Source organism: Phaethon aethereus (assembly GCF_964289735.1).
Source record: "Phaethon aethereus genome assembly, chromosome: 12".
Taxonomy (NCBI): Eukaryota; Metazoa; Chordata; class Aves; order Phaethontiformes; family Phaethontidae; genus Phaethon; species Phaethon aethereus.
In genome coordinates this window covers 11200833-11222144 of record NC_138588.1, presented here as the reverse complement: position 1 = coordinate 11222144, position 21312 = coordinate 11200833, and the positions used below count along the sequence as shown (strand labels likewise).

At 39.4% G+C, this 21312-nt stretch overlaps 1 protein-coding gene across 1 annotated transcript in view; it reads left to right on the top strand.

Moving 5' to 3' along the window:
- The window catches only part of PDE8A (phosphodiesterase 8A), a gene marked incomplete at its 3' end in the record, with an annotated part of 39691 nt that extends 20384 nt beyond the window's left edge, over window positions 1-19307 (top strand). The window contains exons 12-21 of the mRNA XM_082005349.1: window positions 856-926; window positions 1559-1723; window positions 4378-4426; window positions 4693-4828; window positions 7542-7740; window positions 10552-10769; window positions 11630-11762; window positions 17260-17424; window positions 18308-18437; window positions 19201-19307. Coding sequence (XP_081861475.1) covers window positions 856-926; window positions 1559-1723; window positions 4378-4426; window positions 4693-4828; window positions 7542-7740; window positions 10552-10769; window positions 11630-11762; window positions 17260-17424; window positions 18308-18437; window positions 19201-19307 — 1373 coding nt within the window. The remainder of the gene's footprint in view (window positions 1-855; window positions 927-1558; window positions 1724-4377; window positions 4427-4692; window positions 4829-7541; window positions 7741-10551; window positions 10770-11629; window positions 11763-17259; window positions 17425-18307; window positions 18438-19200) is intronic.
- Between the last annotated feature and the right edge of the window lie 2005 nt (window positions 19308-21312).

Sequence of the window (21312 nt, the reverse complement as noted above, 5' to 3'; positions counted from 1 at the left end):
TTTTCACTGTGTTGTATTTTGCCCCATTAGATCACCCCAAACTTGATAGATGTTCACATATTCAAAACTGTTGCTGATACTTGCATGATTTTGTTAAAGCATACATCATTAGTCTAGGCAGCATACACTAGTGAAACATGGAAGTAGGTCTGTGCCAGTGAGAATACAGTCATGCTCCAACATAGCAAAAATAGCGTTGATTCTTCTTCTCAAGAGCTGCTCAGCACAAAGAGTAACAGAGATGTGTCTGCATTTTATAGGTAGCGCAACATAATTATCCAGAAAAATCCCATCTTGGCCTTTTCTCTACAGAACCAAAATTGCTAACTGATATAAAACATTTGTTTTTCAATTTCCAATGAATAATAGGCCAGAACCTCTGCTGTTTTAATTTGGCATGTATCTTCACTTCAGAGGAGCTTCACTGATTTACCTCAGCTTGGAAGCTGACTCATGACTTGTCATGTTGCATCAGGCAGCAAAAGTAGATATATCCTGTAATAACCCAAGTGCAATAGTTACCTACCTGTGCCTGCCAGTTTTTACACACACACATATGTATAGCTTTTCATTGAACATTTTAATCAGTTAAAATAAAAAAACAAAGCCATGATTTTGCCAGGCTGTTACAGTTACTTATCTCTGATCAGGGATATCAGTGGTTCAGCAACCATCTCTTTGAACCTGTGTGTCCCTAGCATAACAAGCATGTGTATGCATTCTGCAATAGATTGCCTCTGAAGGGTACAGCAGGGTAAGCAGTTCAGAAAATGAATCAAGATTTCTTGGCTGAATCCTCCTGTCATGCCTTGTCGCTGAAATAAGGATACAAATTCTGCTTTATTTTCCACACAGGCAGCTCACAAAGGCGGCACTCTTCTATGGCCAGGATACATTCCATGACTATTGAAGCACCCATCACCAAGGTACTGTGCACTGTCAGTAGCTGTTGTCAGTTGTGCTGTACTGGAATACCAGGGCACAAGGCTCTAGTACTGAGGAGCAAGGCAGTGCCGGCCTCTTGTGCCACTTCTTCCCCTGTTCCACCTGCCCACGGGTGGAGCTCCAAAAAGCCAGATGCTCTGAACAAAGTTCTCCTACACCTGCTTAGTAGAGTGCCCTCCATGTGGTCAGCCAATGCACGACCCTTTTTAAGGACTTCTGTGTATGTGAAGGAGAGAATAGGGTTCCTCCTTCTCACTTATGCGTTGTACACTGCCTTCTGAAACCATTCAAATATTTGGCAAAAATCAGCTCTTTAATAAATTGAGAGAGGCAAACAGAAGAAAGTTATATTAAATCCGTTCAGAGACATTTTGATGCTGTGCTTTGAATGGGAAAGTCATTAATAAGACTACTGTCTTTAAGGCTACAATCTTGTTGCCAGAGTCAGTAGCAAACATCAGTGTTTTATTAAGATCCCTTTCATTTTGATTCTCCCACATGTGGATTAAAGTTGTAGATTTTGTTTATTTGCTATGAGTTTTCCATAGTAATTGATGAATGTCTGCTTTCTTAAATGAATTCTAAATTCAAAACCTGTCTAATGCTAAACTAGGTAATAAACATCATCAATGCTGCACAAGAGAGCAGTCCCATGCCAGTTGCAGAAGCTTTAGACCGGGTCTTGGAGATTTTAAGAACCACTGAATTGTACTCTCCACAACTGGGGACAAAAGATGAGGATCCACATACCAGTGACCTTGTTGGAGGGTTAATGACAGTAAGTACTCTCATAAACAGCTATTGATTAATGTTCCACTGCCTGATTTTCCCAGTTACTCAATCTTTATCACCTGGCATGTGCTTTGTCTCTACAATGCCAAATTTTCAGGAAAAACTGCGCACATCTTTTTGTGGAACCCCCCTCCCCCACCTTAATAATGTATCTCTGAAAGCGGAAAGAAAATTGGCTAGTCCCTTTGAAGCATTAGTTTTGCTAGAAATGAAAAGAAAAACCAATTCTTTTTTCAAAGTGATTCAATTAAGAAAGGTATAGATGGGAAAGGAAGAAAGATAGATAGACGCTTGTATTATTAATTTGGATTAGAAGGGCATGTTTTGGGGGCTTTTCAGTGTATAGAAAGAATGTGTTTTCAAAAGAATGCAAAATATGTTTTGTTGCTATTTCTTGGATTATATTTGTACCCGTAGAGACTCATAGAAAGATCAGAGTGCTTTGAGCTAGAAACATTAATGTTCGCATATTAAAAGACAATCATACTCCACAGAATTAATAATTTAAATAAATAAGGCAAGAAAAAGACTGAAGGAGGCATGTATTAGTGTTGTTATGTTATGAAAAGAGGAACAGGTGCATTGGAAAAAGAAGTGTGGTACCCAAAGCTGAACAAAGGGCACGTAGCAAAACACGAACCCAAACTTTCAGAGCCTGGAGTTTAACCCTCCTGATAACAACTAGATGAACTTGGATTAATGTTACCTGTGTCTTAAGGATATGTTTTCCCATTAGTCTGTAGGTTGCATATAAAAGGCTACATCAGGAAAAAATTTGACAGGATGCAAAAAGGCTCACAAGATATGAGCTTTTCAGAGATGTCTCTGGGCTATTATCATTTCATGCTGTAACTATCAAGATGCCTTTGCAGTATCTATCAGAATCTTGAAACTGTTTAAATACGTTTTAGCCTTTTAAAATACCACAGCAAATATCTAATCAGGAGAAACAGACTTCAAGAATTCCAGGAGGACACCTGAATGGTTCATATAGGGTTGAATTTACTAACTCAGTAGGCAAAATATATTGTTACCTTAATTATAAAAATATAGGAAGAATATTGATACATGTAATCATTAGAGTCTCAAAGTGAATCTTTTCTGCTGCTGAATACACACAGTCCATAAACTCAACTGTTTTCTCTTTTTTGTGAATTGTTGATTCTTACATGGATTTATATTCTGACTAGTCAGTCCATGGTCCCAGAACATGTAGGTAACAATATTGCAAAATACAAAATCCTTTCTAAAAATAAAACAAAGGCTATTTTATGGAGCAATAGAAAAGCTGAGAAAATCCATTTCAGAGCATGAGGGTATATGGTGTAGTATGAGTTTTAAAATGATCTGGGAGAAACATTTTTTCCAGCAAAGGGTCGGTTGAAAACAGAATCATATTATTCCACTTCATGTTCAGAAGTTATGTCTGAGTAGTGGAACAAGTAGTAGGTTATTGGATTTGACTCTCAAGCAGAATTCATAATGGGAAGGGCATTTGGAGTTCAAAGATGGATTTGCCAGATACAATTACACCTGCTATTCCAATTCTTGTTAAAAAACTAATCTTTGATTCTAAATCATACAGTATCTGGTGTCCTAAAGATTTGTGTCATAGCAGTGGTATTGAAAAGTCACTGAGCCAGTTATAGGAGTAGCACTCCCTTTCCTTTTAAATCACAAAGCTCCAGATTAATTTACTTACAAATGTGAAAATAAAAATGAGCTATAACAATTCTTTTAAGTGCAGACCTTGCATGTTCAGATATAGCATCCACATTTACTTCTGCTATACTTTGGGTGCATAACATTGTTAGTAAGGTGCATTCAGAATTGTTTTTTTTTTTAAATAACTGTTTTTTACATCATGGACCAAACATTAATGTGCAGTAACGAACAGCTGTACACATCAAAAGAGCAAGCAGGATTTGGGCCACAGCATTTATAATTATGAGCTGAAAAGTAAATTTTACATATATCATTCTGTTAGTTTTAATCCTTCACCTCAGTTTGCACGTGTAGGCATCATGCCAGCATTAAGCACTGAACTGGAGAATAAACAAGCACACGTTCTTCCTTGATAGAAGGGAAGCCTCAGCATAATTTGTTGCTCTGCAATCCCAGCAACAAATCATGAGATTCTTATGCTGCTGAGATGACCTGATCTGCCAATACCAGGAGGAGAGCAGAAGCATGTCTCCATCCATTCCCTCGCAGCACCCACCTTTGCTTGTTGATGGCAAGTATGTGGACATACCGTGTCCGGTTTGTGGCACGCATCCAGAACCTGTGTGTGTGTTGTCCAGACAAAGGTGGATGTGAGGCTGTAATTCCAGACCTCCATCTGCACCTGAGAAATTTGAGTTCTTACCTATCTGAGTTCATATTGTATCCCATGTTTTGCAGTTGCTCATCCATTATGAGCTATATGTAAAGTAGTTAACAGTATATATATAACTATATATACATATAATTATATGTAAAATGTTAACAATACACACAAAATAAGGGAGAGGCAGCTTTGATGACTGTGACAGGTTGTAGTCAGGCTCCTCTAAAGTCATTGTGCTACTATTTGGTGTCATCATCTTACAGACCTTTTGTACAATACCCTGCATGTAACTCTCAACTTTTATTGAACAGGATGGTTTACGAAGATTATCAGGGAATGAATACATATTGTCAGCAAAACGTAAGTTTTAATTTTGTGGTTACTCGGATATTAAAACATGTTAAGAAATCTAAAAAACAGGGGAAGTGTGATCAGATGTTCTTTTTAATAAGCATTGTTTGATTTTGATTTGTTTTATTTTTATTTATAAGCATTGTTCTGCAGTGTTACTGGGCTTTATAGAAATGAGAGTTGCCAGGTGTTACTACAGAAAAGAAAACATGTACATTGAGTAAAAGTGTACCTTGGGGGTATTAATAGTGATCTGCAAATATACTCCTCAACAGAAACTCATCAGGTCGCTGGCAGTTTGATCTCTCCAATCTCCCTCAATGACATACCCCCACGGATAACACAGGCAATGGAAAATGAAGAACACTGGGATTTTGATATCTTTGAACTTGAGGCTGCCACCCATAAAAGGTCAGTAGACTCAAGAGTCTGAAAACTGACTTAAATGTCATCCTGTAATGAGCTCTTTAATTTCTCTACCTGTACTTTTAAGATGGAATTACTGTTATTTTCAAAGTCAAATGTTTGAAGTTTTCTCGTTGTCATTTCTAGTTGTGTATGAACACAATTAAGTATCTTCTTTTTCATCATAAACTATTTCCTGCAGATTCCCATTAGATGTAAGTGAAGATTGTATATCTTTGATATGGTATAATAACAAAACAACATAATTTTAAAAGCCTTCCTTTTCTGTTCTAAATAATAGAAAAGTTCTACAAATCAAATTCTTGTCCTGTGGGGATTCAAATTCAAATTATGGCCAACTACACACAGAGTCAACATGCTGGTCTTAATTTGATCAGTTGATACAGATCATGTTTTATTTTCTTTCCATGTAACTGGGTAATTTTTATTCCTAAACAGTTCAAATGTGGCTTTTCAGCAGAATTCCCATTGCTTTTCTCTGGGATTAGAGGAAGGTCTTTATTCTAAAATCTTGGCAGGCTACATTTTATGCATAAGATTAACTGATGAGTATTTACTGATAAAAAGTAGGGCATACCATTTCCATCAGTTTTCAAAAGCAGATCCGCAGTTTTGATAGACTGTACTTCATTAGTAACAAATGCTTACACTAAGACTGTAAATTGATCTTTCTGTTCAAATCCTTGTTTTTATTTTCCGATGCCTAGCAAAAGTTTTCCTTTTGGTCTAGTTTCATGTATCATGCCTTGTCTTAGCTTAAAGCTTACACGAGACACTAATTTGGAGGCTAGATCCTGCAATGAATTGACTATCTTAAACCCTTGTCAAAATCCCAGATCTGTGAGAGCTTTGAAAGGTATTCAAAAGCAATGTCTAAGAAAAATAGCAGGCATTTAGTTAAAATATATGCACTTCATTTTAGACCATGGTTTTATGAGCCAAAAAAAGTGGGGGAAAAAACCAGGTTTTATTCTTCTTTGACGTGATTTTATTGTAAGTGAAGAAATTTGCATACAGTTACTTTAGGGGTGGGTTTGTTTTGGTTTGTTGTTTGTTTGTTTGTTTGTTTGTTTGTTTTTTTGCTTTGCTACATTTTTCCTTTTCTAATGAAGTGCCAAGATATGGTAATTAAAAAAAAAAAAGTCAAAATATAGTCAGTCTGTGTGATTTACAACATTTAATGTGCACATTGCAGTAACTTAAGAATTAATTATCCCAGCCAACTTGCATGAGATCACCAGATAGCCAACATGCATGAGATCACCAGACGGGTTTCTCTGTTCTTACTGATCAGGAGAGACCACAGAGGGACAAAGGAGGTACTTTGTTGCCTGTCCTCTTATTAAAGGTATTATAATTATGTTTGCTTCCTGCTGTGTTTAAATAAAGACAATTAATTTATTAAGAGAATTAAAGTGATCTTCAATGAATCACAGGTATGAATATGTTATTAGTATTGTCTTCAAGTCCAGGCAGACATATGGTAGTAAAGCCAAGATAATTCATTAAATCTAAGCTTCAGTGCATTACAGTTCACTAACACAGAAACCTGGAGAGACCTTTGTCTGACAGTGCTACATGGAGGGATTAAGGGGGATTTAACTTCAGTATATTATAAATCTAGTATATGACACGGTATTGTTGGGCATTTTTGCCAAAAGATGTACATCCAGTTCTAAATGACCTCACCTCACCTGTCAGGTGCAGCTAAAAATCAGAGTGCTTGATGCATCTGGAATCAAGCAACAAAGATAGATGCCAAAATAAGGTTTAAGATCTATTTTTAAGACTTCACATTTGAAAATATTTACCACTATACCTGTTCTTCTTACACAAACAATGTATTGAACAAGAAAACAGCGATATGAACTGGGTTCGAAAAAAGGCTAGTAGACTAAAACTGGATTTTTTTTTTTCATTTGCTGTATTAAACATATTGCACTTTCACAGCTTTCAGATTAGAAATATTCTGTACTGCTGTTCTCATCTTCATTCACCTGCCAGTTATTTGGGTTTGAATTGTGCAGTTTGGCCTGGGAGAAGCAAGAGTACTGGAATACAGTGATGTTGGCTATTTTTGGTGACAGGTCTTTGATGAGGTGAGCCTGAAGGTTCATCTGGCCCTTACAGTCTTCTAGAAATGGCATACTCTGGCCTGGTAGTTTGCTTCCAGACTACCTCCATCTCTCATGCTCTATTGCAAGCGAAGTCAATGAGCAATGGAAGCCTGATAGGGTAGGCGTAAAAGAAATGGAGCAGATCTGCAGTGCAGAAATAATAGTGATTGCAGCATTATATAGTATAGATATACTTAATCTAAACACAGTTTAGGAATCTGTGGCAGCACCAAGATTATCTCCCTCCTCTCATGCACAGAGTTTAGTACTTGCTAATTTACCTCATCTTGACTGCAGTCTACATTTACCCAACATAGAGTCCCCAAGCCCCAAAATACTGCTACATGTAGTACAGCAGCCATATGGAGCTGGAATATTTAATATTCCTGGAAGTGTCAGGAACTGGCATGATTGTGAGAGTGTGCATGCAATGGGTACGCAGAACATATCTACAGGTCTGGATTGTAATTCGGGAACAAGTAACTTTATAGCTAATCTGACATGTCATTGGTTAAAACTACTGTATAGATTTACACTATTTATGCTATGTTTTAAAACTGTGTGTTTATTTTGCTCCACAGGCCTTTGGTTTATCTGGGTCTCAAAATATTTGCTCGCTTTGGAATCTGTGAATTCCTAAACTGTTCAGAATCAACTCTGAGGTCATGGTTACAAGTTATTGAAGCTAACTACCATTCCTCCAACTCCTACCATAATTCTACTCATTCAGCAGATGTACTACATGCCACTGCTTATTTCTTGTCTAAAGAAAGAGTGAAGGTGAGTCTACATTTATAAAAAATAGTGTAGGTGAGAAGTACAGGTGTGATCAAAGGAAGATCTCTCAAAAAAAGATGCCAAGACTCAAATGTCTACCTATTGCCAACTAGTTTGGTAACTCTGAGGTCAAGGAACTGGGCTGCTTTACATGAGTTCTAGGATCTCTCTTATATTATATGTGGAAGGATGGATACTAGTATTACAGGAATTGAACTATTCTTGATGGGAGAATAAGAAAACCTCATTTTAAGACAAAATTTCGTTGTATAGTTAAACTTTCTCGGATAGGTGAGATAATGACATAATTATTTGTGTGACGGTACATGCCAAATACAGATTTAATGTATTAAATTGCCATCTCTTATGCTTTGCGATGGTCATTTCGCAGAAGACTCCCAGGACAATATAGGCCGTAAAACAGGTTTAGTGCTTCCAAAGCTTGTCCACTGGATGAGATGCCCTGAGGCTTAGAGAGACTGCATTGGAGGAGAGTATTGAAAAAGATTACTTGTCGAAGTTCGTTGTACAATAACACCCAGTAGCATATTAGAGCCACTGACAACCAGAATAAATCAGAGCAACCTTTGTTCTCGCATGCCCAGAGGGCAGACTGGCGAAGGGGAATTAGAACAGTGCTTGCATGTGTTTGCAGTGGAGTGGCACTACATATTTCTGAGTTGCATTTTTGGATAGAAATTCCTACCCTGAATTGCCTGCCTAAGGATAGAGCTAATGATGGGCACCTGGCTGAGACATTTGTGATGGTAAACAAGCTTCTGACAGCTCATTAAAACTGTAGTAACTCCCTTAACCTGGTGCTGCAGCTCATTAGTGTGCTCTCCGGAGGCTGACTTACAAATACGATATGCTAGGTGGGAATAGAACTTCAGTGGCTATTTTGAGCCCCCGATTTGCCAGAGGTTTAGCTGGTCTTCCTAAGTATATCTATGAAAACCAGACAAGATCTGGACTCATTTCAATGCCACAGAAGCATGACTGCTGCCTCCTGTTCCAAAATGTTATTTCCATTCCTCTCTAGGCATAGGAAGAGAAAAAAAAATGTTGCACAGAAGGAGCAGCATCAAAGTTCAAAATTCTCTCTTTATCTTTTGAAAGGTACAGCCCAGCTGCTTTTCTGTTGTCCAGAGTTCAGCTTAACCTAAATATAGAAGGCCAGATTCTGCCACTCAAATTCACACCAAGAAGACTTTTTTCAGTAAATTGAACTCTGTTCTTGCCTGGGAAGATTTTCTGGCTCCCAAATTGAAGCAGTATTCTCAGAATAATTTCCACTTCTGTGCCACAGGAGTTAAGATGACAAAGTTAGAATCCTTGACCTGAAGTTGGGGGTAAAGGTGTTGTAGTACCTATGAAGTTTATTATGTCAGACTCAGGAAATAAGTGTCAGATACACTGCTGTGGTCCTACAGGTCAAATAGTCTACAGTTTCTGGTCACTTCCCATCTGCACAGGTCTTTCTCAGCCAGACTGAGCACTGGTCAGTGTGTCCCTCTGAGGAGAGCCTGTTCTAAAAATCTCTCTCTCCTAACTTCATACAACAAAAATAGAATCCCATGAGCAGCAGCTGAGAGAAAGAAGGAAAAAGCTTAACACATGGCAGATAGTATTTCAGACAATGCTAATTATGAACCTAGAGCAGAAATAATTCTTTGCCTTTTCTTGTTCTCCGCAAGACCTTCTTGACAGTCCTCAATGAATGATATCCTACCTCCATCAAAGTCAAGTCACTGCATTCATTTCAGGAGGTGTAAACTAGGGTAGGGATTGTCTTTTCACCTACGAAGTCTAACCATTCTGAATGGTAGTGTCAAAGCCAGTAGAGAATTTGGACCTTAAATTCAAGCTAACTGGAATGGAAATTATCTGTCTTGCTCCCAGATTCAACTGGGAACATTTCTGCTCTTGTGTCTCTTTCTGCTAATCTCTTTAATTTTATTAAAATTTTTAACATAATTGTTTGGTATCTGTGATCCTTCACAAAAATCCAGCATAAAGGCTAGTTTCCAAATGTATACAATGTATTTCTGAGATGCTTGGTTCTTTTTCTTCCTTATGCTATTAATACAGTATTAAAACGTAAATATAAAACCTTAAAAATCAGATAGTGTTGTATTTCATTATAGGGTAGATATAATTAGATATAAAGCAATGACCAATGTAAGTAGACATAAAGCATGGAGTGCAGCATGCTAAGAGAATCAGAATCTGATACAGAAAGTATAGAACAGTGTGTCATGTAATTTTTTCATGGATGGAAACCATCAGGTATTCTTCATAGAATTCATATTAGCTGTAGCCCCAGGATACTATTGTTATAGAACTGGATATATGGGAAACATTCCTTAGAAACTGTAAACCTAGCCAGCACATAAGTGGGATGTGATTAGGACACATTAAGTTTCCAAAAGAAATGAAGGGGTCTGGTGGAAACAGGACAATTTTTAGCAGTATTGGTCTTTTTTTCCAAGCCAAATACCCTAAATCCAAGTGAAGGTGGTTTCTTTGTTGTACAAAACACAAACTAATTTATTACTGTGCATTTGTTTTATTTGATGTGCTTTGTCAAAGGTGTAGCTAAAGCAAAATTCAAGAGGCACAAAATGGCCAAAAAAGTCATGCACTGTTCAGTGAAGCTTATAATGAATTTTCCATTGCGCTGTGTAGAACATCTGACCCTTACTGACTTGCAGAGTTCTGGCTTTTATTCCTCAGCAACTTGGCTTAATCTTATGGACAGAGTAGGGTTTCTAATGAGTCTGCCAGGAAAACTAAGCATCCTTCTATTTTCAGCAAACTTTGGATCCGATTGATGAGGTTGCTGCACTCATTGCTGCCACAGTTCATGACGTGGATCACCCAGGAAGAACAAATTCTTTCCTGTGCAATGCTGGCAGTGAGCTAGCAATTCTCTACAATGACACCGCAGTGCTGGAGAGCCATCATGCTGCCCTGGCTTTCCAGCTCACCACCCGGGATGACAAATGCAATATATTTAAGAACATGGAGAGGTAAGCTTAAAACCCAGGGTCCTTGTCTACCCACTAACATCTCTGTCTTCTGTGTAAGATCAGATAATGCAAACAAGCATCCTAGAGGAGGGCAGTGCCTTGTGGATAACTGTCTGTAGCCCTTGTGGAACTTTGCTTCTGAAACAGTAGAGTGCTTGTGCCTGTCCTGAACAGGCTTAGGAGTAATCCCATGATTTCTGTTCCTCCTGTGGATAAAAAGGCGGACCTTATCTAAGGAACTTAGTGTAAGTCCTAATGTTAGCAAGTCTAGAAGTATCATTTTGTATCATTGGATGTAGAAGACAAGCTATGGCTTGAGTAGGTAGGTGTTTGCTGGGCAGAACAAGGTTAGAAAGAGTCACAGCGCATCAGTCAAAAATGAAATGCCTTGTTGCAATGGGAAGGATAGTGAAGGACCTGTTGTTCTTCTTCCAGCCCTAGAAAGGCATTTAGGGTGAGGATGTGACCATTGTCGTGGCTGTCTCAAGATACAGCAGAAAAGTATTGCTTAAAACTTGGCTGTAGCATGAGCCACTGCTGAGTGTCTGTGCTGAAAGCCTTGGGAACATGCCAGTGTGGCATGTCCTGGCAGCCCTCCTGAGTAGCTGGTGCCTCTGCTTCTTCCCAGCTCTTGCACTGTTTCTCCTAGAGATCCAATAATGCCTCTAGCACATACACCTCTGCACACCAAAGGATACTTCATCCAGCATAGATGCAGCTGCCCAAGTCTTTATTACCGTTCTTTCTTCCTCTAGCACCTCTCTTCAACGGAAATGATCTGTAGCATTTGTTAGACTTGTTTTAGCAAGCAGCCCTTTGTGAACCAGACAGCATTCTTAATTGTTTCCTTCTTTAAACAGGAATGAGTATCGAACCCTTCGCCAAGCCATTATTGACATGGTCTTAGCAACAGAAATGACAAAGCACTTTGAGCATGTCAACAAGTTTGTCAACAGCATTAATAAACCCTTGGCAGCGCTAGAAGAAAATGGGGTAAGCGACACTGCAAGTCCTTCTTAAAATGACTAGGCAGGGACTGGGAACCCTTGGTAGTAGGAAATCCCCACATGGTATTCTGAGAAAGTTCATCAGAAACGTGGAGAAAGAGAGACTTGAAATCTGTCTTTCACCTCTGTGTCTGAATGCCCTTCTGCTTAACATGGTCATCACACATTTTGAGGGACTCACTATTAATACTGCAGTGCTATGATGATGTACTTGGGACCAGAACCTTGGGCTGTATATTTTCCTGTTAAAAATGCCACTTTGATGAACCTGGTCAGTCCCATGGAGAGAGTGCTAGTGGCAAGACCTGGCATTGTTGTTGGCCATTTCTGCAAAGGGGCCACGATTTGCCTCGGAACAGAAGCTGAATTACTCCCTCACTCACAATGGGAACCGCTGGTGGTCCAGCATAAGGGCACGTATATTGACTGCCATGTGGCGCATTCTCTGGAAATGAGGGCCCTAGCCTTCAGCGCTGCCTGGCAGCATTCATGGGTTTTCTGTCTACTTTCTTTTTTAATCTTTGAAATAGATGATGGTGGCATTATGTATCATATAGACATAATCAATAGCCATCTGGAACCCCATGGACACAATGAAATTGCCTGTTAGGAACTCATTCTGAAAAACCACACCAGTTTCAATAACAGCTTCAACAAGCAGTTTTGTTGCCAGTAAGAGCAGTGTATAATTTTGTTGGAATGGTTTTTTGCAAAGAGAAGATTTTCAGTTTTAATACAGTTTGCATTGGTGGCAACATCCTGTAGGGGCTGTAACGGTTTTCTGTGTTTTCTTACCATGTTTTTTAGAAAGCCACGTTTATGACTGTTGTGTGTAATGGGGGAGCAGAGTCTTTTTATTATCTGAAGGTGAGAGAGGAACATGTGCTGTTCTTTCACCCATCAGAAGCAGGTTGGAGCTTAATTGGAGGACACCACCTTTGTCCACAGGAGTATATGCTAGAATTAGCTTTGTTCTTGGCACCCAACGATGCTAATGAGAACTATGTAAATGTGAAGCCAAAGTCCCAGTAGGATACTGGTTTTACTGACTTAACTAGGAGAAAAACTGTTAAGTCTGTGGCTATGAAGTGTTTTTCCCAGACAGCCTCACGTTGCAGAATGTGGCTTAAAGTTACTGACAGATTATTACTGTTGATTTTTGTGGGTGCTGTGTTGGACCTTGTGTAATTATGAAGTTCACTGCCCAGGACATATCTACGCTTTGTTACAAGTGCCTGTTCACTGCTACCAGAACCTAGAGAAGACCAGAACTAGTTTGTGCACACATTTGTCTTTAGATTGATTGATCATTTAATAGCTAAGCCATAAAAAAGGCTTAACACAGTTTAGTCTCCTACCTATTACAAATAAAGGAAGCATTGTGAAAAAACAGGCTTAAATTGTCAAGTTGTTGTCAAAGGTTACCAAGTGACAGGACTACCACCACCTCTTCAACCTATTGGCTCCATTTGTATACACATGTTATGATGCGGTCAGCCCTCAACTGTACCGTCAGATTCTGTTTTTCACTGACTGTTCTCTGACTTCAGAGCCCCTTCACTGCCCACTGTCTTGTCGTGCTGTTTTCACTTCTCACCCACCGTTGCGCTCCTTGGCTTCTCACTAGCTCTACCTCTCTTCCTCCTCTGTTTTCCAGCGCTAGCTTCCTCACTCAACAAGTCCCTCCTTTTTCAGCCATCCTCCCCTCTTTCAGTTCTGTTTGCTTACCAGTCTCCTCTCTCCTTCACAGTTCTCAGGACTTTTGTGTCACTCTACTCCTTCTCTTCACCTTTTTTCATATTGAATTCAGGCAACAACCTCCGCTTCCCTGCTGCTGTTTTTCTGCGGATTTTGTTTAGTGCAAGTACAAGAGAGACAGGCTCCCTGTTCTTAGCTAGAAAACTGGGGCCTGGATAGTGCCTGGTCCAGCACAGCCAAGAACTACAGTTGCAGGAAGAGTCCTTTTCAGTCCCAGGCTCCAGCAATCCCTGTTGAGTCTACACAAACCACAACTTTTTTCTCCAAAGTTTGTAACTAGTCCAGCAGTTTACCCCAAAACCATCCCTCCAACTAAATTCCAGGTCTTCACTCATAAAGATGTGAGGGTATTAAAAAAGAAAAAATCAGCAATAACTTTTAACATCAGCATGAAGAGCTTATTTCCCCCAACCTCATATTTAGAAGCCACTGAAACATTTTTAACTGCAATTTTCAGGGGGGAAAAAGTCTTTGCCTGAGGCGGACACCTGGTGGGGAAACTTCAACCAAACAATCTAAATTGGCAGTTATGAACAGTATTAAACAAAATCTTTTAATGTAAAGTGTCAGCCTGCAGGCTAGCCTACAACCGTAACGGTAGATGATCAAGCTGTTTCATTGTAGACCTTTTTTTTAAACATACATATGTGTGAATTCATGATTGGGGAACTTTCCACAGAACCAGTTTTGCTTAGAACAATTTTAAGAAATAACATGCTAATACATTTATTGGAATGCCTGATAGACATTTTTTGTTTCAGGATATTTTAATGGAAACATAAAATGGATGGAAAATTGTGAGGCTAAACATTTCTCTGCTCAACTCCTTGATTGTAACAAACAAGAGGAAAAGAAGGGGAGCAATTCTTGGTAGATTATAAGCAAGTGAGCTAGCCAGGAAAAAAACAGGGCACTTTGCTGTCTGTGCATGATAGTCTGCAGATGAAGGAGCTCCTTGAGGGTAGCTCCTTTACTCATCCCAGTGCTACCATACGGCATCCCTGCTCACCCCCCAGTGTAGTCCGTCATGCAGGCTCACTAGAGGACCTATTCTCTCAGTACTCCTGAAAAATGGCTTGTCTTTATAGCTCTTGAAAATATGCAGGGATGCAGTTGGACAGCCGCTCTGGGTGAGCGTAGCAGCATTCAGCGTAGGGAGGGAAGAGACATGGAGGAGACCAAGGGAGCTGCTGCTGGGTGTAGGGCCCTGCACTGGCTGACCTTGTGGAGTACACAACCGTAGGGCACCTGGTTCTGCTGGAGGGCTCTGTACTGGCCTGGCTCAGTGAACAGAGCCCCTCCTCCAAGACCCAAGAATTGGGATGCAGCAGTTTTTTGAGCAGCAGCATCCATCCAAAGAACCAAATTCCTCTTCTTGCCTGTTATGGAGAGATGAATAACTGTTGCTGATGAAGAACGAGGCTTGGACCTGTACAGTCAGTCAGTAAAAACAAATACAGTGACATACAGCCCTGGGGGCTGCAGGGAAATAATCTGCCTCACAAGGCATTTGTGATTCATAGCAAATTCTACCCAATGATGGGAAGAAAGACAAAGGCTGTATAATTTTTATTGAAAACAAGAAGCAAAATGTTTCTCTTCTTTTGGTTGGGAGTTTCTCAGTTCAGCAGGTTCCTATTAAAGGCCTGTAATGTGTGAGTGGGTAAACCCAATCATGTGCTGTTCTTGTTACTAGCAGAAACACTGGCAGATCCTCTTTCAAGTCTGGTTGTATATCTGGTTGCAGCAGCAGCGTGTGTTTCCTGGCCTGGTTTCCAGTCATGGTGGTGACTCAGTGTAGTGTTTGCAGGCTGAGCTGCCAACCATGTGTTCCAAACGGGACAGTTCCACTTATTTTTTTTATTTATTATTTTTGTACATATTTGTTCAAAGAGCCATGCTGAGAAGCTGCTCTGTTTGTTTCCTTTCTTCTTTTGTTTCATAAACTGAAAAAAATCCTTTCCAGCTCCAGCATCCTTTATCCTCCCATTTCCCTTCATGATGTCACCTAAGCCTATGACAGGAAGCCAACATCTGACATGCAGGGACACCTCTGCACTCTGAGCAGGATGCTGGGACTAAGCACAGTTAGCACATTCTATTCCCAAGACGTCCACATCCAGCAAGTAGAACTGTGCCCTGGGTTTGAACAGATCACAGAAGCCAACATCCTTTCTTGATTTCTGGTGGTTTACCTATTAGCATATTCTCTGTTATCCTTAACTGGATGATCTCTAATAATTCTCCGTGCTTAATTTCTATGCTTATTTTTCTGGAGCTTCCATCACTTTATTTTGGCTTTCTCTTACACAATTTTTCCATGCATCTGGAGGTGTATGCACCTCACTTTGTTTCCTCTGGATTTTCCCTTCCACTTACCTAAAAACAAGGGAAGAGAATTGGCTGGGGAGTCTCATTTTGGTGGGAACTGTGGAGCTGGTGTTTCTGAACCAGTATACTACCAAATAATTTTTTTTATTATTATTATTGTCAGTTTCTTCCTTCAGGAAGAACTTTCTTCCTCACAAGAACTTTCTTCGAAAAATATGGCCTAATAAAATTTCAGAATGTTTCTGCTGCTTCACACAAAGTACTGTAGGAACTGGTGGCACATTACTATTACTACTGTTATCACTATTATTACTACTGTTATCATTATTATTACTGTTACTTCTTCACTGCCCTGACTGTAGACCAAGACCTTGTTAGGTGCCAGAGAAGTCTAGTATATTCCTTGCTTCAAAGAGTTTCTATTCTGAGTAGATGGTGTTGTAAATTTCTGTACCTACCCAACCCTAAAGAGTCAAGTAATAATGTTGTACTTATAGGTAATTTTTAAAGATATTTTAATCCTGAATCTCTGTCCTTTGGAAACTTACTTCATCAGAGCTCCACAGAAAATAGCTTTTAATCTGGATCATCAGAGCCTTTACTCATATTAGCTGCATACTGGCTCCAAATATAGAGTACTGTTGACACGCTTATATGTGCAGCCTGGGAACCAAATATAAGCCATGTGTGGGCTGAACACTTTCCTAGACTTGCAGACGAAAGACGAGGCTGTTCAAAAGCATGTTTCTAATGTATCACTTTAATACTGATAAACTCTCAGAAAGCAAAACTCTCGGTCAGGTCAGAGACTGATGGGCTAACACAGCTCCTAGTGGAAGAGGATGAGGAGCATGCCTGGGAGGCAATATGGGATCTGACTCTCCTAATAGCAGCAGTGCTGTCAGAATGATTGATGCTCACACTGATGATGTTTGCGTGCAGAGGATGACCGTGCATCTCGGGTCAGTCTTTTTTTTTTAAACCAGCTATTCCACTCTTAATGTGCAAGTCCATTAATCCTTAGATTTCAGCAGAGAATTACATTTTTCTGCCTACACAGTGCTCATTACTATATGTGTAGTGATGAATGGATCCTTTCCACACTTTTAAGGAGGCAGATAAGGCATAGAGGGATTAGATGACTTGCCCAAAGATGCCTGAGAGATCTGTCACAGAGACAGTGACTGAATCCAGAAACTGGAGTTCAGTGCTAGTTCAGAGCTGTGGCTAACATTCATAATCCCCCTGTAAATTTGGTTGGACATCAAATATGGTAGCCAGTAAGAGGACTGATCCCTGTAGGATCTGCTGAAAGCATTCCCAAGGCACAAAGCTTTTGAGTAAGTGCACAGAGACCTTGCTAATGGATTGTTTTTAATTCTCAAATGTTACAGAATAATGGTGATGGAGAGTCAATCAAAACTGTTCTCACGTCTCCTGAAAACCGTATCCTTATCAAGCGCATGTTGATAAAGTGTGCTGACATTTCCAACCCATGCAGACCCATAGAGCAGTGTATAGAGTGGGCCGGACGCATCTCTGAGGAGTACTTTGCACAGGTAAGGCAGCTAAATGGGCTGCTGAAATTCCAGGTGAGCATCTCTAAAGGGAAGAGAAGGGTGCATATACTGCCAGTGTCCCCGAACATCTAAGGCTTTTTTATTTTAAATGATGGGATATTACTTACGCCGATACAAGACTAGGTGCCTTCAGACAGACGAAAGTTGACAACTTCTACAATGCAGTTTTTGAAAAATTTAAGCTTTCAGGTGGTTCAGTTTTGAGCTGGGCTTTTTGAGTTTTGTCTGCAAATGCATTCACATCACAAGAGGCAGAGGAAGGGTGCCTTCTGTGTACTGGCTGTGCCTCAAGAATAGGATCATCAGGTCCTAGTGTTAGCATGGGAACAGCACTCACTCCAAGAAATGCTGTAAGACCTTAGCACACTGTGCTGCAGAAAAGTTTTAGGAAGATGGGGAAAAGAAGAGGGAAGAGTCATTACAGATGATAAACCAAATACTGCAATTGGGACTTGGTGCCTCAAGGAAGGAAAAAGAGGATAAAAAAGACATTTTGCCATCTTCGAGTTATACAGAATGTCACTTCCATCAGAGATTGAGAGTGGTTCAGCAACTTTTAGCTCCAAAGCAGTCAACTTAATTAGTAACGTGTTTAGTTACTTAGGGTCAGCTTTGTGTGTAGGTGCAGAAGGTAAATGTATCACTTTGTGGGAAACACTGGAAGGCACTATTTGTCTGCTGTTTCACTGAAACCTAGATGATTAGCTGCTTAAGATTAAATCACTGCTGCTTCAGATTTACTCAGGTTCCTCTGTTTGTTTAGCAATTGCATGCTCCAGTCAGTGCCAAGCAACTTGCTGCTAAAAGAAGCCTATTAACAGAATGTGTCTTAGGTGAATAATCACAAGAATGTTTTTTGCAGACTGATGAAGAAAAGAGGCAAGGTTTACCTGTTGTGATGCCAGTTTTTGACAGAAATACTTGCAGCATCCCCAAATCCCAAATATCATTCATTGATTACTTCATTACTGATATGTTTGATGCCTGGGATGGTAAGCAAAACTCTGCTATATTTCCTGATGATAACTCTTCTGTGAACATTTAAAACTGCTGTGATAAAAAAATTGCTTTCTTATGTCTCCTAAAGAAAGGGGGAGAAAAGGGAAGATTTCTGCAGTTCAAGTAAGCTTAATAACTTCATTATTGCTTAGAAGTATTTTGATACTGCTACAAGCCATTCTCATGGCTTCTCTTTAATATATTAGATTCAGGCAATATTTAACTTTCTTCGTTTTAAACTTGCTTTCTGTCAATGGAGAACAGAATATATTCTCCTTGATAGCACTTCGGGCACAGTCATTTTGTCCATGTTAATATCAGTTATTCTTCAAGACAAACTTCTACAGGCTAGAAACTGCTTGGGGAGCAGCTATTTCCATCCAAGTGCTGCCTCCATGGTAAAAGTGGTCAGAAATGTGATTCTCCTGAATGCCAGATCATGACATGTGACTGAGATTTGATGAAGTAGAATAATTACAAGCATAATTAGCTATGCCCCTCCTGGAAAACTGGATCTCTTTGCTGGGACTTGCAATACCAGGATTAAGTAGACTTCCAGAACTGTTCTCAGTGGCCTGGGAAGATACATGAGTGATGAGAGCTATACAGCCAAAACCATTTCAAGTATCAGTATGACAGATTTAAGCCTTCCTACTTAACACAATTGCCCACACATTCAAGTGATATTTAAGCAGACAGAATCATGTGACTGTTTCAATTCTGCAAACTAAATACACTCTGCCCTTTCTTCCCTAGCGTTTGCAGACCTGCCAAATTTGATGCAGCATCTGGATAATAACTTTAAATACTGGAAAGGACTAGATGAAAGGAAGCTGCGGAGCCTTCGACCACCACCAGAATAGCAATTAGACCATGGTGTGTAATTTACTAACCAGATGCATATTTATTCAAGCTCACTTTTATTCCTGTGATTTCAGATTTGTTTTGGTCTCTTCAGTATTACAGTAAGGCTAGCCCATGCGCTTGGGGAACTTTCAAATTCAAGAGAACATGAGGTCAGCAGTTGACTTCCACAAACTACCATGTGTGGACTCCAATGAAATGAGTCTGTCAAGAGGAATTACACTGGATCACTGCAGTACTTGTACTGAAGAGGGTTTATTAGTGAACATAGTTTTACGGTATCTTCATACCAGTATGTGAAGCTGGAAGACCTTGAAGAATCCTCATAAAAAGGACATTCACTAGAGGATTTTGCTTAATCCTCAATCCTGCAAGTGAAAAAGAAATATCTATTAATAGTGACTTGCAGCTTCTATGAGAAAGCTACATGCTTTTTATAAGCACTTAAGACAGTTACGTAGAACAATCAGACATTTAAAATGCAACTCTCCATGAAGGAAATTTTGATCTATGAAAAATAGATGTACTCTATTTTTTCACATCACAGAAGGTGCAATCATTCACTTCTGAGCACTACTGAAAGTGAGTTCTCTTTAAGAAATTTAGTAGCAAATGTAAAAAATAACACAAGAATTTTTGAGGTTGATCGTTAGCATCTATGATTAAAATGATATGTTTTATTTATTTTGTTAGATGTTCAATATTTTCTATGAATTTATAAATACTTAAAAGCCAAAGCCAACTTTAGATGCATTACAAATTTACATGATTCATACTCATTAATATACATTTAATTGATGTACAGACCTTTTATTTTCATAATGCAAATACAAAATACTATACAATGATACATTTTTATTGCACTGTAAGGATAGATGTGTATGTTTAAATATTGTCTGATTTATGTTAATTAAAATAAGTTTTATTGAAAAGGTCTCACTTGAGAATAGTAGAATAAACAAGAAATGTATACTGTCTGAGCACCAGAACTGCAGTAATTCTCCTACAAACCAGTGACGATCACCTGATCTTCCCTTGGCTACAAAAATAATAGTATGTTGGAACTTTTTGTTTTCTCCCGTGAAATTTTATGACTGAATTCCCTGTCAAAGTTTGCCTTATTTTATATAGTATTTCTACAAAGCATTCCACTGCATATATGAAGAGGTAATACTAAGCATCTGATGAATTTCAACATTTTATAGCCTATGTGTTTTCCTCTGCCATGAAAGAAACAGAATATAAAACCACCAAACAAAAACCTTTAACTCAAGAAGTTTGTAAAAGCTGTGTACCTTCACAATTTGAATGAAACCTTCATAGCAAACACCAGAAAATAATAAAATGTATATTTTAAGAAGTGTCAAAGTCCTAACCATTTCATTTTAAATGTATATTTACTTCATAGTTTGCAGACTTACAGAAACATGAAGTTCTTTTAAAAATAACTAAGATACTTGCTGTCTGGGGAAGGGCAGAGTTGAGCGGGTTGGATTGGCATAAGGGTGAAGAGAGGTGGTATATGGCTGGCAAGCCCCTGCATTTGCGGCCTGCCCTTGGACAAGTCTCTTCACAGCTAAAAGCAGTGCCATGCTGTATTCCACTGAAGGACTAGAAGAGTATCCCATCAGCCTTCCCGGTAGGCAGAAAGGCACTCCAAAAGCGCTGAAAGAATTGCCAGCTATTGTCAATGCAGAGGCAATTGACTTTAGAGACATTTGAACCATTCCTGAAGAAGCAGAAGCAGGGGAGAGGTGGATGATGGAGCAGTTCAGGAACTGCAGCAACAGGAACCTTAAAGCAGGTAAGACAGACACAGGAGATGTCTCCAGTTGTTACCTGTTTCTGTGTTTCTTCATCTCCAAGCCAATGAGACTTATGACCCACCACCATTTGTAGCTCAGTACTGTTCACATTTGCATCATGCTTTTCTGCCAGCGCTGCCCTTACCCTGCTTGTGTGCTCTCCCTTCCTACATAGAATTTGGGTTATATGCTATTGGGG